We start from the raw sequence: 22,592 nt of genomic DNA, 5'->3' as shown, positions 1-22,592 counted from the left end.
ATAAAACGTGACGAAGATATTTGAAAGTATGTTGACCAGAAGATATGGACCACCATGCCCACGCCAAAGGAAAGGCACCGCGGTGAGTAATCGGACAGTGTTCGTCTTCTCGCTCCAAAAATAGGCTAAAACCACAGGTTGAACCGATCCTCAAGGGAAAGGAAGTAAGAGCCAGAGTGTTTGGCGAGTGCATGAAGTAGGATGGAACGAAGAATATGAACATGCGTAAAACTCATAAGTAAAATAAAGGCACACTTGAAGGCGTAAAGATATCTGGTGCTGATACATATTATATGCTCTTGGTCGGGAAGAGCAAGCTTAGTAGCTCTGCGCAACCAGTCATCAGGAAACAATAGAAGACGATAATCCGATGAGATACCCAAAGATCAATAAAACCCACTCAAGAAATATTGCAGCGCTTGAAGACAACCACTCCAACTTACTCAGATCCCCGAGTAGATATACAACATTCGCTCATTGATTTTAGGAAGTCTCAAGTCGCGCGTAGCTTTTTCTTCGAGACGAAATGCGTCAGTGACTCCTCCTTCAAGTGTCTTCTCATAGGTTGGGTTATGGGCAGTATTGGTGTTCCATGTCAACAAGATGACTTGGTGACCAGTCGCAGTCGAGTAACCTCGCATATTTGATAGCATTTGCGGGAACTTCGGACCATCGAGGCCAAGACTGATTTCTGGGGGGCTTCCAAGGCTCTTTATACACTCAATCATGGCGCCAAAGCGTGTTCGAAACAACCTATTTTGTCCAGCAGAAATGACAACATTCTGGAATTTGCCGAGCGGTCTGCATGTAATCTCTGTGACGTGTCTTGGGCGGGAGTCGAGGAGCCAGGTTATATAGAGGATGTCAAGTGTTGGGTGAATAAAGTGGTTTGCAAAGAGGACGTATTGCTCTGCGCAGATTTCTCTAGATTCGACGTTCACCGAGAATAGATTTGGCATTTTTCGGGCATCTAGTCTTCGATCAGGTGTGGTGGAACGGTAATACCAAGAATCACCTAGAGGGTTCAGTACAGAAGCCTCGCGTTGAGGAATAATGATGATGACCTTCGCGATGAAGTTTCGCTTCAATTATTCGTTCTGGCATAGCATATTCCCAGATTTTGCGCCTGAGCTCTGTTGGGAGGTGAGGGAAAATATGGAATGAAGTGAAGTCTTCCAAAGCTGAAGTTTTCGGCCTGTCGATGTACATAGCCTTCAAAGAACTGATGTAGTCTTGAACTCCTGGCATGGTGAAAATAGTGTGCGAATTTATGTGGATGTTGTGGCATGTAAAGGCCGATTTCTTAGAGAACTGGATGCGTGCAGGGTTTCTGGATAGAGTGAAAGACCTGTCAAGATACCGTTTTGTTAATGTTGTGTTGAGAAGAAAAAAGCTGCCTAGAGGGAAGCTATTTATTCTGTCTAGAAAGGCTCTCGGTTCGTGCCGGCGCTAGGAATGCACCTGCAGGTGTCCAAGCTCAAGCATCACGAAGTACGTCTCAGAAAGCACCATCAACGCAAGAACACCTCTTCAAATATCTGCAGCTTCCTTTTTATGGGTGTCGACAAATCGAGGAATGCGACGCGACTACAATGAGTAGAATGGCCCGAAACCGAGGCTATGGGGGCTTCAGCGAAGACCCATATGCCAATGGGAATGGAAATGGCAATGGATATGGCGGGCCCATTGCAGAGAGCGATGACTACGATCCCTACGGTTCAAATTATGTCGACAGATACGGCACACCTCCTATAACTACTCCGTCTCCTCCGGCGACGAGATCAGCCTTCGCTCGGCCACCTCCAAGACTTGCGCCAGAGAGCAATGCAGAGAAGCAGATAGGTGAAGTGTTGGAGCATATAAAAACAGAATGGCCTGCGATGTGCGAGAACGAATGCTTGCCCGTCCATGTAGCCCTTCAGCTGCTGGATACTAGTTCCGTTGGACGAGCGCATGAATACCGACAATTCGAGAAGACACACAGATACCTTCAAGATTCGCTCAAAGCTATTGTTCACGAGCACCACCAAGGTTTCAACAGCTCTATTGGTACCTTTCATAAGATTCAATCGAGTATACAAGCCTCTCAGAAACGGGTACGCACATTAAAAGAATCTTTGGCACAATCAAAAACAAGCTTGGCAACTACGGACCCAGAACTGAAAAAGTTGGCGACTGCTTCCCAAAATTACGATGATTTAATACACACACTGTCTGAGATTGAGGATTTGCGGCTGGTACCGGATCAACTAGAGGCACGAATATCAGAGAAGAGGTTTCTTACAGCTGTGGACATATTACAAACGGCTTTGAGGCGGATCAGAGTTCCAGCCATGGACCAAATTGGAGCACTGGGCGATCTCAGAAGTTATCTTACGAACCAAGAGACGGCTTTGACAGATATTTTAATTGAAGAACTGCACGACCATCTCTATCTCAAGTCTCCATATTGTCAAGAGAGATGGCAAACGCTTGCTAAGAGTCAAGGTGCCTTGGGCAAAGAAAAGCTTGACAAGGCAGTCGCCTTCCGACCTTTCTGGGAGATGCTGGAGGCCATGGATCTCTCAGAACCAATGATCGAAGACCCGTCGAGGAATCCGGAGGCAGATACTTTCTACTATATCGAGTTGCTTGTCGAGTCACTGAATAAATTGGGACGTCTTGAATCCGCTGTCGATACCATTAAGCAAAGACTTCCCGTCGAACTTTTCAGCATCGTCACAGAAACAAACAGCGAGGTCGACCAGAAACATCCCAGCTCCTTACGGGGTGGCATTGCAAACGCTCAAGGCAACCAGTCATTTGGTAATCGTGAGAACAGCATTCGATCAGACGTTATCTATGATCTACTCTGGACTTTGTATGCCAAGTTCGAGGCGATTGCTGAGAGCCATCGAGTCTTTCACGAGGTTGTAAAATCTTCCGTGCGAGGAGAAGGTGTGAAAGATTCTTCAGCTCTTCTAGGGAGTTTCAAAGAACTTTGGAATCTATATCAGAATGAGATCAGATCTCTGTTGCATAATTACGTTACAACGGACGCAGATGTCTATGAATTCAATTCCTCCCCAAGACCTGGAGTTACCAAGCAAGATCTGAAACGCGAACATCTATTCCAATTCTCGGATGCAGATTCGAAATCTGTTCAGATGAGCACAGAATATCAAGAACTAGAGGGTATCATTAGAGCCGCAGTACCAGGTCTCATGTCAGGTCGAAAGCAAGGTGCGGATGGCAAGAAAGTCCCCCAAAGGATTGAGAGTACTATCGACCGCAATGGTTCGCGCCGAGGTGTGAGTGCTGTCTTCGATAATAAGTCAGGCGGCATCGGCGCTCATAAATCTTTGGTGGAGCCGAGCGTATTTAACATGAGTCTCTTGTTGCCTCCAACGCTAGGGTTCTTGCATCGACTGAGGAATATTGTGCCTCCAGGATCAGATATGGTCAAAAGCACTTTAACTTCGTTCCTTGACAATTTCCTGGTCAATGTTTTTCAGCCACAGCTTGAGGAGACTCTGGGTAAACTTTGCGATTCGGTTTTTGAAGAGACCGATGCATTCCAGCAAGATTCCCAATGGACCAAGGTTGCTCGTCGACCTATTTTTAAGGGAACCGCTGCATTCTATACTCTAATTACAGCGTTCTGCAGAATGCTAGACACAATTCCTCCTGACCAAAACCTCAGCATGCTCATCGTCAATCAAATGATGAGATACTACGATCGTTGTTATGACTGGTTTAAGTCATTGGTATCTCGGGTGCGAGACGCGGAGGGTGTCATTTTGAAGCTCTCTGCAAGACTAGCAGAAGGTCCAGGTGACATCCACGAAACGATGCAGAAATTGTGGACGTCCGAGACAGCAGATGCGGAGCTGTTGGAGAAGGAGACAGGTTTGCTTATATTGCAGACGAATGAGAATCCTTTACTCCGGGACGACATCATATCGGATCGCGAAACAATCTCTTCGCTTTGCGTCCTTTACACTAGCATGAGGTGGCTGGCTATCAAAATTATAGAGCTTCGTCACATTACTCGTCATGATACCACCGTTTCTCGCACATCGTTACCACAAAATAGACGGTGGACACTATTGAACGATGCTTCGAGAAACCAAGACGAGCAGATTCCTGTCTACTTGCCAATGACCCAGGAAAGTGTTGGGTAAGTTCCCTTTCGATCTAAGTCGTGATATCGTGCTAATTTTCGTAGACTCTTTGATTCAATGGTGGCTTCATACCAAGAACTTGCTGGGAAGGTTCTCTTGACTTTACATATGGAAGCACGTTGCCAGATCGTCCAATCTCTTGCCACGGCACTTTTGCCTGATACTACTCCATATCTTCTGGAACAAGTGGTAAACGATCCAGATCCCAAAATATTGAGTCTCAATGCCGACCTTGTCTCGTACGATGAGACTATTGTTCGTTTCCTCCGCGAGAAAGAGATCTCGTTCATTCGGACTGGCTTGGGCTTGTTAGTAGACAGTTTCTTGGTCACTAATTCTGGCATGGTCAAGGCTATGAACGCAAATGGTTGTGGAAGAATGCAACTCAACATTCTTGTCCTGCAACAGAACTTGAAGAATATAGAAGCAGACGTAAGCCTGGAACGTGCAGCGAAATTCTTCGATCTCTTTACTGAAGGACCTGATGCCGTTGTGAAGCAAGCGAAGGACGAGAAAGAGAGTGGTAATGGTGGGAAGGAGCTCTTCTCCTACGAAGAGCTGAAAACGTTGGTGGAATTGTGCTATAGCGAACAGCTCTCGAATCCAGAGCGAGGTATCAGCACGGTGGCAAAGCGAGGCATGGGAGAGCATCTTCTACAGTTGAGCGAGTATATGTGGCAAAGTTAAGCAATTGCTATCTGACTGCATTTAGCATGGAATTCCAGGATGGGATTGAGCGCTCGTTCTGTATATAGGGGCCAATGAGTGCGAGCTTGAGGCCTGTCGAGGATCTATCGATCCAGTGAAGCAGTGGGATACCTACCCTTGAAGATGATCATCTATTGCTCTGAAATGTCATATTCTGAGAAATCGATAAGAAGGCGAGATCAGCAGTCTCGGTGGCGAATGCCCTCAACTTTTCACCAAATGCGGGGTTGAAGATACTATTGTGGCTGCGCATTTCAGATCGGCAGCAGCCGTGAATGAAAAGTCTCTAGATGAATATCTAATTATATCTGATAGACGACTACACGTGGGGAAGTACTCGTAGAGATGTAACTTTATGCTAGGGGCAAATACTCTAATCTCTTACCAAGTATCTTCAATCTCTGACAGAGCAGAGTTCATGCCCTTCCGTTGTTCTGCCCACCTATTATCATACTCGCTATCATATCACCAGGACGTTCTGGAAGTATAGGTAACCAACCCACGGATCAGGGGCTGCTGCACAGTGACGCCAAGACAGCGAGTTGTTTGGCTATAAGGCGCCAACCACACTTCGAGGAAGCGCGGGCGATTTCAGCCACGGAGGACATGGAGGTTAGGGAGGCGCACGGGGACCTGCAGACAGATAGAACAGCGAACTCTCTTTCTGTGAGCCGAGGCCGATCATGTTGTACTTGAAACACTCACCTCCTTTTGCGGCTGGTCCGTGAGAGGTAGAGGTGACATCTGCAGCTGTGATGCTGCGCCTTGATTGAGGAGAGAGGCAAATAAACAGTCGCTCGTACTCGTGATGTTGGGACGCTGCAGCTACAGCTGATTGTCTTGTATTTATTTACAGGTTCGTGGTATATAGGTGATTCTTCTGTAGATAGAATATTTGTACTGTAGGTTGGATCTGACTAGGTGACGTACCCGCAAAAGATCCTTGACGGTGGACGAGCGAGGTTGGTTGACCGTTAAAATTTGAAAACCAGCTTTGCATCCCATGCAGCGAGAGTGCGCAGAGGAGCCGAAATTTGAGCGACGACGTCAATGTTATTAGCAAGCCCAGGAAGCCAGCAACCTCGAAACTCTGAGATTGATGCGCTCGCGGAAACTTCGACTTTGACTGACTCTACTCTTTCTACTCCTTTCCCAACAACGTCCCATAAACCATAATCTTTTTGTGTGGACCCTTCTCCACCGCGACTCGCAAAATAGCAACGGCTTCAGTTGTTGTTCCCCTTTAGCCTTGCCTGTCGTCTTCCCCTATCATCGGGCCCCATCCATCGTTCAGGTACTAGAGTGCAATCGCCTCAACGAACGCCGCCGCTGCGCAGGAGAACCAGCGGAACCAGAGCAACCAGCAGGAAGACGAGAACGAGAAACTAAGGAGTCGCGTACAGTCCTGGACCGGCATATTCTTACGGGCCCGCATCTTTTGCTGCATCTCTGCTGCATCTTTGCTGCAATTGCAAACGGAAACGAATCTCGCCAGTGAGAGCGAACCAAACAAGCTTGTGCCAATTTTAAGCCACTGTCTGCGCTGCGCTGCACTGCGACTCGCCTCGCCCATCTCAACTTCTTGATCTGAAGTTACTTGGCAACCAACGCGACCTCTCCCCCTCTCGTCTCGATCTTGTCCACAACCACATCACTCATTTGATACCTTGCTGCAACTACGATCCGCGAAGACCATCGTTTTTCCATATTTTCACTCTCATACCACCGCCAAACCGGCACATAACAACAAACACGTTTTCAAAGTGTCTGCCGTCACAGCACAATCGCCAGACATGGCGTCGTAAGTCCTCCCCATCCCCTTTCTCTGCTTCGCACAACTCTACTGCTCTGCCACGCCTGAAATTCTAATGGGACCTCACTAACATGATCGTGACGCCAGGTTCGGTTCAGCCCTTCGATCGTTTTGGCATACAATGACCAGCTATGACCGACGTACGTTTGTTATGCGTTGTTGTCAAGCGGCCTCGATCTAACGATGTAAACAGATTCCTCCTTCGACTCTCCCTACAGAACTGGCCAACACGTTCCTCTCGCACAAAGCCGACATGCGCCCCTGACCTCCATCGCTACCACTGCTTCAGAATCTCGTGCGGACATCAATTCTCCTTATTTCGAAGATGCGGGTAGACATTCAATGACAGCCCTGAATGGAGGCGCGTATCCTAATTCACCACATCCTGCGAGCCCTTCTCCGATATCTCCCTCTCCTTATTCACCTGGTATGAGATCCACAGATGCCCTTCGAAGAACGAACACCAATGAGAACTTTGAGAATGTTACTCCTGGAGAGATTCAATTACAAGCCTTTCAAGAAGGTCTTCCTCCCCCTCCTCCTGTGGGTCATTCATGGAAGCGTATCGATCGATGGGCGGAGGAGAATTATCCAGAACTGTTCGACCAATTGGGTGAAGGGTGCACAAATAATGATCTGAACGAATTGGAACATCAATTGGATTGCTCTCTCCCAATGGAAGTCCGCGAATCTTTGCAAGTTCACGATGGTCAAGAACGAGGTGGCATTCCTACTGGAATTATCTTTGGCTCAATGTTACTGGATTGTGAGGAGATGGTTCAGGAGTGGGAGAACTGGAAGAAGGTTAATGCAGAGTATTTGACCGAACCCGTCAACTTCAAGCCAGCTACCCCTATGAAAGCTCTTGGTGGAAGCTCATCATCCTCCTCGAAACAACCTCAACAATCTGGTCAAAACCCCTTCTGGAGACAAGAGCTACTTTCTCGCCAGGATTCACAACCTCCGAATTCCATCCAAAAGGTTTATGCTCATCCTGCCTGGATTCCTTTGGTACGTGATTGGGGAGGAAACAATCTGGCTGTTGATTTGGCTCCCGGACCGGCTGGAAAATGGGGTCAGGTTATCCTGTTTGGTCGTGATTACGATTGCAAATACGTGATTGCAAGATCATGGTCTGATTTCCTGGCTAAGGTGGCAGATGATTTGAACAGTGGCAAGTGGTTTGTCGATGAGGATACAAATGAGCTGAAGCTCAAGGAGTTCAAGTCTGGAAAAGTTGAGCCTGGCTATTTGGAGATCTTGAGGTGGAGAGTTGACCAGAAGTATGGCCGAAGAAATGCTCGACGCAGATCGATGGCACCTCAGAATGGACAACCTAGTGGATCACCAACCGGTTCGCCATATGCCAGCCCTACAGCTGAGACTGGAGGAGAGCCACGAGGACGCTCAATGCAACGATTCAGTGGAGCTTCACCTGTTGCGAGCCCGAATCGACCAAACTACGGCAAATCGAGCCCGCTCGCCAGAGTTGCTGAAGAAGGCGGTTCAGCTCCCATCAAGGTTCACACAAACGGCATCAAGCCTGAAAAGCTAGTCGAGGTTGAGACTCCGAGACCCAGCGAGGACCGACGAGATTCGAAGGGCAAGAAGGCTCTGGAATCGTTACTTGAGCGAGTATCATTGGACGGCGATAAGGAGAACTCGAAGAACGGTGAAGCCAACGTTCCGCTGGTGAATGGAAATGGCAAGAAGGCTACTGTTGAGGATGATTCTACGATGAAGACGATCGAGATCTAAGATCTGCCCACTTCCTTTTAATTACTGCAGTCGACACGAAACGAGGCGTTCACAGGCGCGAAATAACATGGAAGTTTTTTTCTTTCTCGAAACCCTGTCATAATGGAATGGCATGCATTGGGGGTGGTGGTATTTTGTGGTTTCGAATTGAAACTTCTCCACGCAAAATTCTCGGAGAGGGATCGAGTGCTCATGAGGCGTAATTGAAATTCATCAGTCACATATACGAAACGTGGGGAGTCGACTCCAGCAAAGCTTTTTCTTCTTTCACTTCTTCATGGTCTTCTTTTTTCTCAGAAGCCGCGGGCCTGGTGGGGACTGGATCTCATTCTCTCCGCTGGCTGGGAAAGCTTTTGTTTTGTACAATTAAGGTAGACTGGTGGAAAGCTGACGTTTGGAACTTGCATTTTCATCTTCGTTTTCTGGTGGTTTGGTGAAGAGTGTGAGAGTGGGTCCGGGGATGAATAAGAACCGGGAATCAAAGAGAGAGAGAGAGTAACTTATGTATATGATGACAGACGGGCAATGGAAGATAAAGTGCATTCTGATTTTTTCTGCGTACGGGTGGCCGTTCTACAGTCTTGAAAGGATGGAAGCAAAGAAGTAGGACGCATCACAAATAACATGGTTGAATGAGCATGGATGGGTGGGTGGTTGTTAGTGTAGAGTGGTAATGCGCACGATGGCTGCTACTGAATACAAGCATATCAATCGGATCCATTCTCAAGCTCATCTATTTCACCTCTTTGATTCTCTCTTCCCACTGAAGTGCTCAGTTGAGGGGCAGCATGATGAGGCTGAGACAACACACGTGATCCCAAGCGCTAGCCGCCCGCATCATCGTTCAATCGCCGCGCAAGCAAGCTGACGAGCGACACAGTAGCACTCCACTTCCATCGTCCGAATACAGCTCGCTCAACAAAGCAACACAAGCCGCTCCACCAGCAGAAGTAGCAGATCTCCTGTTTGGAGTTCGAAACAGATTCCGGATTCGAAACTTCGTTGTTCTTCTTCGTGAGGCTAGGATCTTTGAGCGAAGCAAGGGAAGGCACAAGATAACATCATGTCTGAGGAACGTCTTTGGAAGTTCAGAAAGCCAGAATGGATGAATAGTGCTACGGCGAGGAGCGCGGGAGTCTATGGTGCTGGTGCGCTGGTAGGTGGTTTTTCCTTTAACCTTTGCTGAGGGTTTTCGAGGGAGCCTTGCGCTGTTAGGAGCTCTCCAGCTCTACAGCTTGCAGCATCTCGAACAGAATATCTGACAATTACACAGTTCTCCCTAGCATTCTTCACCCTCCTCGACGCGGCCGTCTGGTCGCACAGCTCCCGCAACGGCTCCAACATCCACATCAACTTCATCGACTGGCTCCCCCTCATCTTCTCGTCGCTCGGCATGCTGATCATCAACTCCATCGAGAAGACGCGGCTCTCGGCCGACAGCTTCTCGTACAGCGGCTCCGGGGTCGCGTGGAAGGCCCGCGTAGTGCTGTTCCTGGGCTTTGCGTCGCTGGCGGGCGGCATGGCGGGCGGCGTCACGGTGCTGGTGCTCAAGTATGTGGTGCCGCAGGCGCCATGGCCGACGGTTTATATGGGGATTGCGAATGTGGTTAGTAATGGGTTGGTTATGCTTAGGTGAGTTCTTTGTGGTGGGTGAGAGAAGGGGGAGTTTTGCTAATGTGATGGGATAGTTCGGTGGTGCTTTGGATTAGCCAGAATATGGAGGATGAGTATTCGTATAACTTGGCTCTGTGAGGTGGGCGAAGATGGAGTGGGAATAGGAAGGTGGGAGGGAGATTGAAAGCTGGAAGATAGGTCTGAAAGGCATTTATGGAGTTTGCAATTAGTGGAAGCCGGTGATTTTGGGTGAGAGGAGCTGTGTGGTGGAGGAAAGGCGTGGATATCAATGAGGAACATGAGCACTTTCGAGACTCGAATATCATCTTTTGTAGCATAAGTTTGTGGTTATAGCAAGCGTTTTACTGACCTTATGAACCTCATTGCCGTGGAATCATAACCCCCTAGTCCCCTTGAATGTCCCAAAGAAAGTCGTAAACTCTTCCTATCCAAAGTTCGGACGCCATTTCATACTTTAAAACCATTCACTGTCCAAAAAACAAAGACCTCAAACATTGAGTCTGCTGTAAAGTTTCATACTCCATATTCACCGTTAGATGTCCCAAAGACACTCGTTAACTCTCCCTATCCAAAGTCCCAACGCCATTTCATACTCTTAAACCATTGATTCTCCAATAAGACGCCAAACATTGAGCTTGCTGTAAAGCTATACTACCCGTAGTCGTTGCCGAGTATTTATATTTACCCCTGAATGTCCCAAAGAAACTCATAAACTCGTCATACCCAAAGTCCCAACCCCATTTCATACTTTTTGAACCATCAATTGTCCAAGGACACCCCAAATGTTGGGTCTGCTGCAAAGCTGGACTCGTTTGTTTCCAAAGGATTAATATATCCTTCTAAGGCAGATGCAACTGAAAAGTTGTGCAGAAGCTCGTCGTGCTCAAAAAACGGTTCATACGAACAATCCATATATTCATCATCTATAGAGGGCTGCACGAGAGAAGGTTCCCATTCATCTTTTCTTTCGGAGCTGCTTTGTGTTGAGAGAGTTTTGAGAGCAAGAAAGCCGGGATCAATTGCAGATGCCTCTGTTGGATGAATAGGAAGACCTTTAGGTTTAGTGCTGTATTTGCGTCCTTTTGATTTTCTGGGCGGATGAATATTGCGATCCCAAGAATTAGTGCTGTAGTTGGGTCCTTCTGGTTTTCTGGGCGGATTAAGCCTGCCATCCCAAGATGGTTCGAGCCACCTCTTAGTGTTAGGATGCCAAGTAACCCTTCCCTCTTTCTTCACGTAATAGCCTTTGGTTTTCATTATCTGTGCTTGAGACACGATACAATTCTCCACTTTGCTCTTGCATAATTCAACGAAATCCTGGCATCTGAGATGATGAGTAGATACTTGATCCAATTGTAATTTGGCGAATATTTCTTTCAACATTACCCGATTGCACACCCTCCCAACAATGCTGGCCTTTCTCATGAATTGAATGATAGTTCTCTTCGCGTTGGGGGGGGAAAAGTATCGTCGCCTCTTTCGCCTCCCCCACACGGAGGTCCCACTCCACACGCCATTCGATATCCGATTCCCGTTCCAAGGGGTTTTTCAACTTCTCTGCCTGGATCTGGGCTTTTATCCATTGAGAAACACCTTCGCAGAGTCTCGCATCGGTTTCTCGCAGGCTTTGAGGACGCCTCATGTTCTGGGAGATCGCTTTGCGGGGAGAGCTGTGCAATCTATAGAAATAGATCAGATTTCAATACAAGTAGTTGTATGGATCAGATATATAGTAACATACTTGGACACGTTGAACAGATGCAATATCGTGGGATTCAGTAGGCAAGTGGTTGGGGATGCCTATATCAAGATTTCTTTTTCCTTAAGTCGATGTTTGTATAACTTTAGTGACATATCCTCTGCCTCAGGCTCTCTTGCACCTGGGCTGCAGCCTTGCGCCTCCTTCTGAGTGCCCTCTTCTACATTCTACATTCTACATACCTAATACATTACTTTTCCATATTGAAGGTATTTAATTCTACTTGCTCATCCCTCGTCTTTATTCTCAGTCATTACTTCGGAGACGAGCCCCTAGCCAAACACAGCGAATCACAAGCCCGCTAATATCCCGAGGACCCTGAAAATGAACGCGGCGCGTCCACTGGATCCCGCACGCGAAAGCTTCGGCTCTGAACCTCGAACTTTCTATACCTCATATTCTTCCTCTCATTCACGCATATTCATTTTCCCTTTCCCCTTCTGTATCTACAACCAATGGCTTCCGAGCCACAGCATTACTTCCTTACATATTATACCTTTCTTTTTGTTTCAGGGAAAGATGGCTACGCAAGCTCCCAGACCCCGAGTAGGAACTCCTTCAGTTCCGAAAGCGGTGCCGGGAAATACGAATTCGATTGCCGCTCAGTATGCGCGTGCAAAGGCCCTCAAAGATGCACAGGAGAAGGGCGGGTTGGATAGGAATGGGAGGGTGAAGAGTCCGTTGGTTAGGTTGAATGAGTGGAAGGCTGCGAGGTTTGGGAGGGAGTGGGTTTGGGGGTGGGGATTCTTTGGGTGGTTGTTGTGAGTTTGCTCTTTCTAACCATGAAGAGGAGAAATGTGCTAATAGTAAGGGAACAGCTTTATACATATTACGGGACTGTATTTCTTTACCCGCGGCTTCCTGCTTACTCGACTCGTTCTGGAAGAGAAGTCCTTGTGTGCGGAACCTCCTGTTACGCTGAGTGCGAGTTATAAAGGACTTGGCGACCCGGAAAATGGATGTTGGCATCCGAAAACTTTCGATAAAGCGATTGTGCTTATCATCGATGCCTTAAGATACGATTTCACGGTTCCGTTCGAGGCAAGTGGTGAGGATCCAGCGCAGGCCTATCATAATGCCTTGCCGTTCTTATGGGAGACTGCAATAAGGGAACCGCAAAATGCGTTCCTGCTCCCTTTCATTGCGGATCCGCCTACGTCGACGCTGCAACGATTGAAAGGGTTGACGACGGGGACGCTGCCAACGTTTATTGATATCGGTTCGAATTTTGCGGGGACGGCGATCGAGGAAGATAATTTGTTGATGCAGATGAGGGATGCGGGCAAGAGGATCGTGCATTTGGGGGATGATACCTGGACGGCTCTATTCCCTGGCTATTTTGAGGGGAATATAAGTCGAGCGTACGACTCTTTTAATGTGTGGGATTTGCACTCGGTGGATAATGGTGTCAATCAGCACATTTTCCCATTACTGGGAGAGAGGAGGAAGGACGAGTGGGATGTGATGGTTGCGCATTATTTGGGCGTGGATCATGCGGGGCATAGGTATGGACCGAATCATCCGGCTATGACGGGAAAGCTGCAGCAAATGGATGGGGTGTTGAGGGATGTTGTTAGGGCGTTGGATGATGATACCCTGTTGGTGGTTATGGGTGATCATGGAATGGATGCCAAGGGAGATCATGGTGGTGAGAGCGATGATGAGGTTCAAGCTGCGTTGTGGATGTACTCCAAGAAAGGAGTATTTGGACGCACGCAACCGAGCTTTGTAACGCCTCCGCTGCATGCTAAGGAGAGACCGGTTGATCAGATCGATTTGGTTCCTACCTTGGCTTTGCTATTGGGATTACCAATTCCTTTCAATAATCTGGGGAAGCCGATCGAAGAGGCGTTTGCTGGCAAGAAAGGCAATGCTTGGGAGAATCTCGCGAATGTGGTGAGGACGACTGCTGCTGGAATCAAGAGATACCAAGCTGCGTATTTCGCTGCTCGTGGTATTGACGAGAGCACTATTGATGGATCTCCACGCGCTCTATGGACTCTGGCTGAGAACACGCTTGCTGGGAATGGAAAACAACAGATGTGGCAAGACGCTTACAGGACATTCTCAGAATATCAGGAGAAGAACCTCAAGGTATGCCGGGACTTGTGGGCTCGATTTGATGTGCCTAGCATGTGCTTAGGCATTGTCATTCTTGCTGCTGGTGTGGTGTCCCTTATGCTATTTGCGAATTGCAATACGGATGATAATACAGCTATTGTTGATGCTCCTGAATTGGATCGAACGGAGCTACAGCTAGAAATCGACGAGTTTGCCAAGGGCAATCCACCCACAGTCACAGAAGAAACTACTAGTCGCTCACTAGTGAGAGGTGCTTTGATCGGCTCCCTCCTAGGAGTCGCAGCTGGTCCGACAGTCTGGATAGCTACTGGTGGTGGAACACTACTTGACTTTGGTCTTGCTCTTACTTCTGTCTCTGGTTTGATAGGCGTGCTATACCAAGAGATGAGGAGAAGGATGGCTTTTGGTAACCCTTTCCCTACTTCTTTCTGGGGCTGGCTTGCCGTCATCTTTACCGTCAGCCAATCTATTGGCTTTGCCTCCAACTCGTACACCATCTGGGAAGATTCCATTACTTTGTTCTTCATCAGCACCTTTGGTATTGCAACGGCAGCATCCTCTTTACGGTTAGAGAAGAAGTCAGAAATGACTCTTGGAGTCTATCACTCTCTTGTCTTTGTTGCTTTGGGTTGGGCAGCTTCGTTCTCGAAACTGTGCAGAGAAGAGCAAATGCCCTATTGCAGGTCGACGTACTACGCTTCTGCAAATTCTTCTACATCTGCTCCCTGGCAACTTATCATACCCTTTGTGGTTGCCATCGTCTTACCTTCTATCATCAAGTCTTACTACACTAGCAGCCGAAATTATGAAGGTCTAGCACCTTTATGGATTGGCTGGGCATTCCGGGCTGGTCTATTCATGAGCGCTGTATTCTGGACTTTGGATGCTGCTGACGATGGAGAATGGTTTCCAAACCTTGGAAAGAATACACTCAAAAGCCTCCGTGTGCCTATGGCTCAGACCGTCTTTGCCATGGCACTCGGAGCTGGCTCTGTAGCATTCGGCTGGGCTGACCCATGCGTCTCAATCACCACAGAAGCTGTTCCAAACGCTGCCTCTTACACCGACGGACCAAGTGCAACACTCACCGTCCTCGGATACGCCAACACCCACGGTACCCGCTACTTCCTCCTCGTCATCAACCTCCTCCTCTGCATCCTCATGGTTCAAAAACCCATGGGCGGAGGCGCCATCTCCCTCATGACCTGGCAGATCTTCTCCCTCCTCGAAATCCTCGACCTCAACTCCCTAACCACCTCCCCAATCGGCCCCGTCCTCCTCGCCCTCCTAGGCTCCTTCCACTTCTTCAAAACAGGCCACCAGGCAAGCCTCGCCTCCATCCAATGGGAATCAGCCTTCATCCCCCTCCACACCATCAAATACCCGTGGTCACCCCTCCTCGTCGCGCTCAACTCCTTCGGCGCCCAGATCCTGGCCGCGGCAGCCGTGCCCCTCGTCGTGCTGTGGAAACAGAAACCGCAGAAGAAGGGGATTCTGAAGAGTGTGCTGAGGGCCCTGGCGTGGCATGTGGCGTATTATGCGGTAGTGGGATTGGCGACGACGATGTGGGCGGGGTGGCTAAGGAGGCATTTGATGCTGTATCGGATTTTTAGCCCGAAGTTTATGACGGCTGCGTTGGTGCTACTTGTTGTTGATATAGTAGGGTTGGTGGTTAGTCTTGTGGGGGTGAGGTGGAATACTTGGAAGGTTGGGGAGACTTTTGGGTGGGGTTAAAAGAGTGTGGGAATTTGTGTAAAAGTATAGTGGATGGGTGTCTTTATGGGATGGCATTTTTCGTTTGGTATAGGATTGCATAGCGAGGGCATTGAAGGAATTGCACTACTACTTGGATCGTTCTTCAACCTTGTTTTCTCGGGCATTAAGGAATTGTGAAGGAATCATATCCTCGATTAGCAGATATTGACTAAGACGTGAATGTAATGTCCTAGCTCAAGTCAAAGTCCGACATTCAGGATGATCGCTAGGTCAAGAAGAGCGGATTTGAGTTTTGAATGTCAGGTCTTAGCTCTGGAATTTCTGCAGCAAAAATCTGCATCCGCGATAGAAACCCTATTGAGCATGAGAATGTGTGTGTTGGTGTTCCGACTTCAACTTGCTTGAATGTCCAAAGTGAAGCTCTAACTTAGACAGCATTACTTGTTCTAGTTGAATATGGGAGAATCGATGTCTTAATGTCCAATATCTGGTTCTTGGAATGAGCACTACTCTCCTGATCGTGACCTCATTAAGATGGCTAATACTAGAGATCAAGTGAAGACCGCAGAACGAGTGTTTGGATTTATGACCAAATGTGTGGCTCAGCTCAAAGCTGGTCAACTCCTTTTTCGCTTGGCTTACCTTTGCTCGGTCCACAACCTGATAAGAATGTTAAACTAAGATGCTTGGGGTACCGGAAACTTGGGTGGAATTGCTTGTGAAATCACTGCTTGAGCGAAGCAGAACGTCAGAACAGGGGTTGATCTCATGGTAACGATAGTGGGCCAAGCGGTGTCAAGACTATGCGGGAGAGTCGAAATCATACATATTCTAAAGGATTAGATGACTTGAGCATATAACAGATATAAGTGGCCTTCGTCATTGCAAGTACCATATTCTTCAAAGATTGAGGTTATTGAAAACTTAGATCATATTTTTGAAGCATAATTTGTTGATCCAAATCGGGCTTGAAGAATAGCATGGATAACAAGCTAAGTGTATTGTGATGCCAGGCATTTGATTGTCTTGGCAATGGACAGCAGCAATTTTGAGTAGGGCTTAGGAGCTTTGAAGGAAGAAGAGATGAGTGGTGAATGAGGCATATGGCAGCTGCATAATAGAAATATTCCATCTATATTTCTGATATGGGCTATAAGATGACTTGGACGACTTCATATAATGATTATTGTTTCTTTGGTCCTCACTAACCCGACCAAGATTGCCGCACAGAAGTTCACCTCTGCCATAGACACTGTGAAAGGAAAGGTTCTACATTTACGACGGCAATTAAGCAGATAAAATTAATTGAAAATCTAAAACCAGCTATTGTGAAACGATAAACTGCGAAAGTAGAACATAGCGAGCTAATGTGAGTCAGGTGCTGTAGCAAAGTTGTGGAACATATATATCATAACCAAATCGCTGTTCGGAAAACTTTTTCTTGGATTACACGGCTCGCTAGATGTGCACTTAACATCTCATGTAGACTCTGTAAAATTCAGTAGAAGATTAGGTTGAAAGGTCAGTTCACCAGAAGTTGTCGTCTGGAAAAACCTCAAGACGCCGTCGGCAAAACCCATCGCGAACCTCCGACTCAAGCTTCCCACAAGACAGCACAGCTCCCATAGCATACAACGCAATCATCTCATGCATTCCACCCATTTCCCAAAAAATCCTGCCTCAGATCATATCCCAAGATGTCCTTCGACTCACCCCTCCCACCATATAATGCCTCCGACCCAACAGCAATCTTCCTCAACTCCTCCTGTCTCGACCTCCTCATGATCGAGCTCGTACCCATGGCCTACCGAATCGTGAACGAAGTCGACGCCGGGACCGACGACCGAATAGCGATATCCGCCGAGAAGAAAGACGGCGGAGGGACAGGGAGTGTTGGCAAAGGAAGCAGTACAACGAATGGCGCAAGCGGGACCTCGAATGGACATGGTGGACCTGGAAGGAAGATGGACGAGGATGAGGAGCGAGATGCTGTGTTTTTTAGGTTGGAGATGTTGGGGTATAGGGTGGGACAGGGCCTGGTTGAGAGGTTAGTTATGCTGCTTTGTTTGGAGCTTTGGCAGATGGCTGGACTGCAGCTGACAGTTGTGACATTGGCAGATTCTCAAGAGATAGACCACGGTTTACAGATACACTGGACGTTATCAAATTTCTGTGTAAAGATTTGTGGATGCTAGTTTTCAGGAAACAGATTGATAATCTGAAAACGAATCATAGGGTCAGACATTTTACTCCGTTTCTACAACACAAGCTAATGGATATCTAGGGAGTCTATGTCCTGACAGATAATTCGTTTCGGCCGTTCGCACGCATGAGTACTGAGGCTGGTGGACAAGCGGTAGTTCGGGCTCAACCTGTAAGTCTGGTTCAATGATTGGACTGATTAGGAACAAAAAGACTGACTGCAACAGTTTCTGTGGTTTCCTTGCGGTATAATACGTGGAGCTCTTGCAAGTATGGGGATCAATGCAACAGTTCAAGCAGAAACCAGCGAATTACCGGGAGCGACTTTCCAGATCAAGAGTGTTACCACGAAACCTTAACGGTGTACTTTTTGATATATCAGGGACAGTTTTGAGATGACGGGTTAGAGAAGTGATATAATATTGTGCAACTTAGCGGCATACTCGGCGTTGGTTGGGTAGGCATTCAGGGAGTTACAGGCGTGGATCATTGGCAAGGAGCATAGCGATTCGGAACGCAAATCATTTCGAGGGGACACCTCAAATCAATATGTACTTTTGTATTCGTCAAATTCATTCCGTGGCACCAGACGGAACCTCAGCGTGTTCTAAAAGCCATCAAACCGATCCGTTTCCTCCTTCCCTCGCAGTCCTCCACCAATCATCCAGTTCAAGACCGACGCTCGAAAAGCACGAATGAAAGAAGAGAAGGAACAGAAAACCATCCTCTCGCCCAAGTCGGAACATCGAAGGAAAGCCATCACAGCCTATCTAAGCAAGCGCCAACGATCAGTCAAGGGATTCTTACCAAAGAAGAGCCAGACCTTGTTCTTCTTTCACCATTCTAGCTTGAGATGACAAATGAAAGTTCTCGATATAGCATCTTGAACGAAAAGTAGCCTTTTGTTCTACCTCTATAGTGGAGGAAAACCAAGAGAAAGGAGAATTGGACGGGAGGACTACTTTTGTGGTGGGTTATGGGCGAAGCTGACACCCTTTGCAATGTTGCCCTTCAAGCCTTCTACACAAGCCTTAAGGAGGGTCTTCTCAGCATCGTTGATATTTGTGAGTGGGTTGAAGACCTTCTCAACACCGCTTGTCTATAGAGTGATTAGCGGAATTACAGGTTCAGAACTGTAGAAAGACTTACACCAAGCTCAACGGGAACAGAGAAGAAATCGCAGCCAGTCTCCTTGTGGATGGCCTCGCCGCCCGAAACACCTGGCAGGTAGACGAACGATGGCTCGACAATATTCTTCTCGCCGTTGAGGCCCTTCAGGACTGCCTCAGCAAATCTACGGCGAGTTAGAACAACCTTCAAAAGAGGAGAAGAGGCATTACCTGAAACCAGCATATGCCATTGAAAGAGTGGCAGATCCAGCTCCATCCTTGGCAGCGACAACTTCGTCACCACCAAATTGAACACGCTTAACCAACGCTGGCATCTTGTCGGCTGGAATGTCAACAGATGGCTTGGCTTGGCTGAAAAGAGGTACGATGGTCTCTCCAGAGTGGCCTCCAATGACTGGAATGGTCAAACTTTGTGGGTTCTTCTCGCCAATGATCTCAGCAACGAAGGTTTCGGCACGGACAACATCGAGGGTTGTGACACCGAAGAGACGCTTGGGATCAAAGACTCCCTTGGCCTTCAAAACCTCAGCGGCGATTGGGACAGTCGAGTTAACAGGGTTTGAGATGATCAGGATGTAGGCTTTTGGTGCAACCTCAGCAATAACTTCGATAAGGCCCTTGACGATGCCAGCGTTAATGTTGAAGAGGTCATCACGAGTCATTCCTGGCTTGCCTGTAATTCTAAGCATCAGTCTATTATTTATATAGCCGTGCTAAGCATAACTTACGAGGAATTCCAGCAGGAATAACAACGATATCTGCATCCTTCATGGCCAGCTTGGCTCCGTCATCCTTTGGCAGGTAGCCGGTGATTTTCTATATCCCTCATCAGCGACTTTATCACTGTGTCTGACATGGCGACAATACGTACAGCTGGGGAAGAAATGTGTGAAAGATCGGCTGCGACACCTGGTGTATTGACGACATCGTACAATGCCAGTTCGGAGATGAGGGGAGAGGTCTTAAGGAGGAGGGACAATGGCTGTTGAGGTAATGGTCAGCAAAAGAGCCCGAAGTCAATAAACATGGAAACCAACCTGTCCGATACCACCAGAGGCACCAGCGACAACTAGAACCCTTTTAGAAACTTGCTATTTGTCTGCGATACCTTCTATAGTAACATACCAGCCTTAATACCCATCTTTGCGGATTTGTGGTGATCGAGTATCTGTCCCAGCAAGTTAGCAATTACCCCGCATTGAATCGCTGTAGAGCCTATAAGTGAAAATTGGACAAAGTAACGTACCTTATGAGTTTATTTCTAGGAGTTGAGAAGGATGAATTATCAGAGAGGATTCCAAAGTTGATGAGTTGGTAAGAAAGGGCCAAAGGAAGTGTTGATGATCCTGCTGAGGCGTGAAACTGTGGCGGGGTAGATTTGCTGGGCGTTCGCTCACTCGCTAGTGTGGGGTTGAACGGAGCTTGGCCGGGCATCGGGATGCTTACCTGCGTGAATGGGCAGTATGTCTCTTTTCAGACGCTTCTCTTTTGACAGAGAAAAAAGAATATGTTGTACCTTACATATCGCTTTTAAAGGTACAAGCATTCAACACTAGTTCAAGCTCTATGACCGAGGCTCGTTGCTTCATCGGAGAGGACCGGACAAAGTGTCACTTTAGGCCGATTGTAATTCGTCTTCACTTTGTTTTCACATGTCGGAAGCTTTATCCAATAGTTTGAGGTTCTGGGTATACTTTTAGGAGAAATCATGTGGATTTTTGGAAGGCACTTGATTCTGCTATAGCCGACTACTCCTTGAGGTAGAACATGGACCCATCCATGAATTCCCTATCAAGGCAGAAGAATGCTCAGAACCACTTCACCAAAGCCACATGCCATGAACAGTTCATAGACCAGTAGCCGCAAGATAACTCCTGAAATTGTGCTCTATTCATGAGTGACTAGCAAGACCGTATCCCCTCCACCCACCAATTTACTCGTCCTTCTCAGCAGCTGCCTTCTTTGCCTTTGATCCACGCAACTTCTTCTCCGGGACATCCTTCTTCGTTCGTTGAGATTGTCGGATAGCAGATGAACGGGCAACAGCCTCAGATCGGAGATCAGCTCGGTATCCTGACTTGGCAGTGCTGGAGACGATTCCCTTGTATGTCCTGTGATTTCGTCAGTATCTCGCCCTGCTGCAGATTGTAATATCTATGGAGGCTCACTTTCTGGTGGTCTTGTTTCCGCCGAAGGTAGTCTTGTGGACGTGGCTGACAGGTCTTTGTGGGTGCTTGACCTTCTTCGTGATCAACGTAACTCCTCCCTTGTCACCCTCAGCTGGGATAACTCCAACAGCCTGCCCAATTTGTCAGTCATCATTCTGCTATCTCCGTCTTCGACTTTCCAGCGCCTACCTTGTCGTTGACGAAACCAGCATACTATATCATATATTAGTCCAGGCTCCTCGATTTGGATACTTGTGTACAAACCTTGCGAGAGTGGAGGTTGGTCAGGTTGAAAGGATCGCGAGAGAATTGAACACCTCCGCTAGAAGCGCGCTTCACGAGGAAGGCATTGGAAGGACCTGAGGGCAATAATCAGTTTCCATCAACACTCATTTTCCTATCCAATTCCTTGACGTAACGACTCGGTTTCCCAGGACTCTGAGGGTAAAAACGTACGGACAATCTCCCAGATCAGGTCCGCAGACACTTGGCTCGAGTGGTGTGACATTTTCGCAGAGTTGTTTGTCTTGACAAGTCGTCTTCAACTTTTCGCGATCTCAATAGTCAAAATCATTCAATCGCTTTCTGTGTGCCGACCAGCCAATCAGCAGAGGGCTGTAACACTAGGCTCATAAAGCTGCGCTAGGCTAGATTCAGTCGGCTGACGACGAGCCTTGTGCTTCGCCTTCATTCGCATTGACCACTGTACCGAATTTGGCCAGGCTGCATGAATATAACATGATCTGACATCCCTCCTCCATCGTCACATTGGTTTCATGCGCCAAGTCTTAATATCAGGAGCATCCTGAGCTCTGCCATAAAGTCTCTGATCTCCTCATCATAAAAACCTTTTGAAAGATGGGCTACCTCCTCTATAGCACCGTCTTCGGCCTCCTCGTCCTCTCTACCGGTATGTTTCGGATCTGCTATCTGTTTCGACGCTTGACTGACAACCTCCACAGTCCTCTACCTCACGAAAAATATCTGGTTGCCCCGTATGTATTCGATACCAGGCACCTCTTATCTCTACTCCCGCCTCCCCTCTTCCTTTCAAGCCGATATCGAGTCCGGGTTGTCATCCTCGGCCTTCGACCTGTCAAGCAATGTCGCTGGGGGAGATTCGAGAAGAGGATTAGATGATGTGAGCAAGAGGGAGATCCAAAAGATTATGAAGACCCGGAGAGTGAACTTCGACGAGGCAAGAAGGATACACACCGAGGGACGATTTGCCAAGAATAATATCGGACCCGACGGACTACCCAGAGACCCCAAATTTGTCAGCTTCTCATAGAGATGGAAGAGCCGACGATTTACGACTTCGAGCACGCTTGTTGATATTTTGGACGGAACGATGACTTTCACATCACCACATCCGGACCGTCCCGGAAACCACAATAGTCAATAAACCTACCTTCTCTTTCTCAGAGCCTTGACCAGAGCCTTGGTCAGCTCTATTCC

General features: G+C 47.8%; 10 protein-coding genes across 10 annotated transcripts; 6 read left to right on the top strand and 4 right to left on the bottom strand.

Annotated features, from left to right (window-relative positions):
* Positions 1-443: 443 nt before the first annotated feature.
* Positions 444-1,248, bottom strand: LY89DRAFT_731354 (uncharacterized protein; the record flags this gene model as incomplete). The annotated part of the gene is made up of 2 exons (XM_018219565.1): positions 444-1,015; positions 1,065-1,248. The coding sequence occupies 2 exons, from the start codon at positions 1,246-1,248 to the stop codon at positions 444-446; spliced, it is 756 nt and encodes a 251-aa protein (XP_018074478.1).
* A 264-nt stretch (positions 1,249-1,512) lies between these two features.
* Positions 1,513-5,271, top strand: LY89DRAFT_682910 (uncharacterized protein). Its single transcript, XM_018214598.1, has 2 exons — positions 1,513-4,159; positions 4,208-5,271. The coding sequence occupies exons 1-2, from the start codon at positions 1,593-1,595 to the stop codon at positions 4,848-4,850; spliced, it is 3,210 nt and encodes a 1,069-aa protein (XP_018074477.1). The 5' UTR covers positions 1,513-1,592; the 3' UTR covers positions 4,851-5,271.
* Positions 5,272-6,554: 1,283 nt separating this feature from the next.
* LY89DRAFT_471655 (1,3-beta-glucan biosynthesis protein-like protein) lies at positions 6,555-8,779 on the top strand. Its single transcript, XM_018207766.1, has 3 exons — positions 6,555-6,672; positions 6,772-6,824; positions 6,878-8,779. Exons 1-3 carry the CDS (start codon positions 6,665-6,667, stop codon positions 8,440-8,442), a joined length of 1,626 nt encoding a protein of 541 aa, XP_018074476.1. The 5' UTR covers positions 6,555-6,664; the 3' UTR covers positions 8,443-8,779.
* A 535-nt stretch (positions 8,780-9,314) lies between these two features.
* Positions 9,315-10,427, top strand: LY89DRAFT_682907 (UPF0220-domain-containing protein). The gene is made up of 3 exons (XM_018214597.1): positions 9,315-9,598; positions 9,716-10,074; positions 10,131-10,427. The coding sequence occupies exons 1-3, from the start codon at positions 9,506-9,508 to the stop codon at positions 10,192-10,194; spliced, it is 516 nt and encodes a 171-aa protein (XP_018074475.1). The 5' UTR covers positions 9,315-9,505; the 3' UTR covers positions 10,195-10,427.
* On the bottom strand, positions 10,401-11,878 carry LY89DRAFT_716565 (uncharacterized protein). The gene is made up of 2 exons (XM_018218275.1): positions 11,819-11,878; positions 10,401-11,756 (listed from the first exon to the last, which is right to left on the bottom strand). Exon 2 carries the CDS (start codon positions 11,500-11,502, stop codon positions 10,837-10,839), a length of 666 nt encoding a protein of 221 aa, XP_018074474.1. The 5' UTR covers positions 11,503-11,756; positions 11,819-11,878; the 3' UTR covers positions 10,401-10,836.
* A 326-nt stretch (positions 11,879-12,204) lies between these two features.
* LY89DRAFT_641660 (uncharacterized protein) lies at positions 12,205-15,990 on the top strand. Its single transcript, XM_018211723.1, has 2 exons — positions 12,205-12,597; positions 12,655-15,990. Exons 1-2 carry the CDS (start codon positions 12,356-12,358, stop codon positions 15,650-15,652), a joined length of 3,240 nt encoding a protein of 1,079 aa, XP_018074473.1. The 5' UTR covers positions 12,205-12,355; the 3' UTR covers positions 15,653-15,990.
* A 1,290-nt stretch (positions 15,991-17,280) lies between these two features.
* On the top strand, positions 17,281-18,195 carry LY89DRAFT_641658 (trafficking protein particle complex subunit 6B; the record flags this gene model as incomplete). Its single annotated transcript, XM_018211722.1, has 4 exons — positions 17,281-17,681; positions 17,753-17,870; positions 17,919-18,008; positions 18,064-18,195. The coding sequence occupies exons 1-4, from the start codon at positions 17,332-17,334 to the stop codon at positions 18,193-18,195; spliced, it is 690 nt and encodes a 229-aa protein (XP_018074472.1). The 5' UTR covers positions 17,281-17,331.
* Positions 18,196-18,344: 149 nt separating this feature from the next.
* On the bottom strand, positions 18,345-20,480 carry LY89DRAFT_682903 (putative malate dehydrogenase, cytoplasmic). Its single transcript, XM_018214596.1, has 8 exons — positions 20,213-20,480; positions 20,092-20,134; positions 20,004-20,035; positions 19,838-19,948; positions 19,695-19,782; positions 19,177-19,639; positions 18,986-19,130; positions 18,345-18,935 (listed from the first exon to the last, which is right to left on the bottom strand). The coding sequence occupies exons 2-8, from the start codon at positions 20,105-20,107 to the stop codon at positions 18,795-18,797; spliced, it is 996 nt and encodes a 331-aa protein (XP_018074471.1). The 5' UTR covers positions 20,108-20,134; positions 20,213-20,480; the 3' UTR covers positions 18,345-18,794.
* Positions 20,481-20,635: 155 nt separating this feature from the next.
* On the bottom strand, positions 20,636-22,034 carry LY89DRAFT_682902 (ribosomal protein L28e). The gene is made up of 5 exons (XM_018214595.1): positions 21,591-22,034; positions 21,399-21,493; positions 21,324-21,347; positions 21,135-21,265; positions 20,636-21,077 (listed from the first exon to the last, which is right to left on the bottom strand). Exons 1-5 carry the CDS (start codon positions 21,640-21,642, stop codon positions 20,900-20,902), a joined length of 480 nt encoding a protein of 159 aa, XP_018074470.1. The 5' UTR covers positions 21,643-22,034; the 3' UTR covers positions 20,636-20,899.
* Positions 21,993-22,425, top strand: LY89DRAFT_666937 (uncharacterized protein; the record flags this gene model as incomplete). Its single annotated transcript, XM_018212945.1, has 2 exons — positions 21,993-22,044; positions 22,097-22,425. 2 exons carry the CDS (start codon positions 21,993-21,995, stop codon positions 22,423-22,425), a joined length of 381 nt encoding a protein of 126 aa, XP_018074469.1.
* Between the last annotated feature and the right edge of the window lie 167 nt (positions 22,426-22,592).

The sequence above is a fragment of the Mollisia scopiformis genome (assembly GCF_001500285.1).
Source record: "Mollisia scopiformis unplaced genomic scaffold LY89scaffold_7, whole genome shotgun sequence".
NCBI classification, from domain to species: Eukaryota; Fungi; Ascomycota; class Leotiomycetes; order Helotiales; family Mollisiaceae; genus Mollisia; species Mollisia scopiformis.
The sequence above is the reverse complement of the archived record's forward strand: the minus strand, read 5'-3'. Positions and strand labels throughout refer to the sequence as shown.

Excerpts from the sequence above, each read along its gene's own strand:
- LY89DRAFT_682910 (XM_018214598.1), top strand. The coding sequence starts at position 1,593 with ATGAGTAGAATGGCCCGAAACCGAGGCTATGGGGGCTTCAGCGAAGAC. Across the intron at positions 4,160-4,207 it reads ATGACCCAGGAAAGTGTTGG|ACTCTTTGATTCAATGGTGG; the intron begins GTAAGTTCCCTT and ends TAATTTTCGTAG.
- LY89DRAFT_471655 (XM_018207766.1), top strand. Across the intron at positions 6,825-6,877 it reads AATGACCAGCTATGACCGAC|ATTCCTCCTTCGACTCTCCC; the intron begins GTACGTTTGTTA and ends CGATGTAAACAG.
- LY89DRAFT_682907 (XM_018214597.1), top strand. The coding sequence starts at position 9,506 with ATGTCTGAGGAACGTCTTTGGAAGTTCAGAAAGCCAGAATGGATGAAT. Across the intron at positions 9,599-9,715 it reads TCTATGGTGCTGGTGCGCTG|TTCTCCCTAGCATTCTTCAC; the intron begins GTAGGTGGTTTT and ends ACAATTACACAG. Across the intron at positions 10,075-10,130 it reads AATGGGTTGGTTATGCTTAG|TTCGGTGGTGCTTTGGATTA; the intron begins GTGAGTTCTTTG and ends GTGATGGGATAG.
- LY89DRAFT_716565 (XM_018218275.1), bottom strand. The coding sequence starts at position 11,502 with ATGAGAAAGGCCAGCATTGTTGGGAGGGTGTGCAATCGGGTAATGTTG.
- LY89DRAFT_641660 (XM_018211723.1), top strand. The coding sequence starts at position 12,356 with ATGGCTACGCAAGCTCCCAGACCCCGAGTAGGAACTCCTTCAGTTCCG. Across the intron at positions 12,598-12,654 it reads GGATTCTTTGGGTGGTTGTT|CTTTATACATATTACGGGAC; the intron begins GTGAGTTTGCTC and ends GTAAGGGAACAG.
- LY89DRAFT_682903 (XM_018214596.1), bottom strand. Across the intron at positions 19,783-19,837 it reads CACACATTTCTTCCCCAGCT|AAAATCACCGGCTACCTGCC; the intron begins GTACGTATTGTC and ends TGAGGGATATAG. Across the intron at positions 19,131-19,176 it reads ATGGCATATGCTGGTTTCAG|ATTTGCTGAGGCAGTCCTGA; the intron begins GTAATGCCTCTT and ends AACTCGCCGTAG.
- LY89DRAFT_682902 (XM_018214595.1), bottom strand. The coding sequence starts at position 21,642 with ATGTCACACCACTCGAGCCAAGTGTCTGCGGACCTGATCTGGGAGATT. Across the intron at positions 21,494-21,590 it reads CCTGATCTGGGAGATTGTCC|GTCCTTCCAATGCCTTCCTC; the intron begins GTACGTTTTTAC and ends TATTGCCCTCAG. Across the intron at positions 21,078-21,134 it reads GGAAACAAGACCACCAGAAA|GACATACAAGGGAATCGTCT; the intron begins GTGAGCCTCCAT and ends ACGAAATCACAG.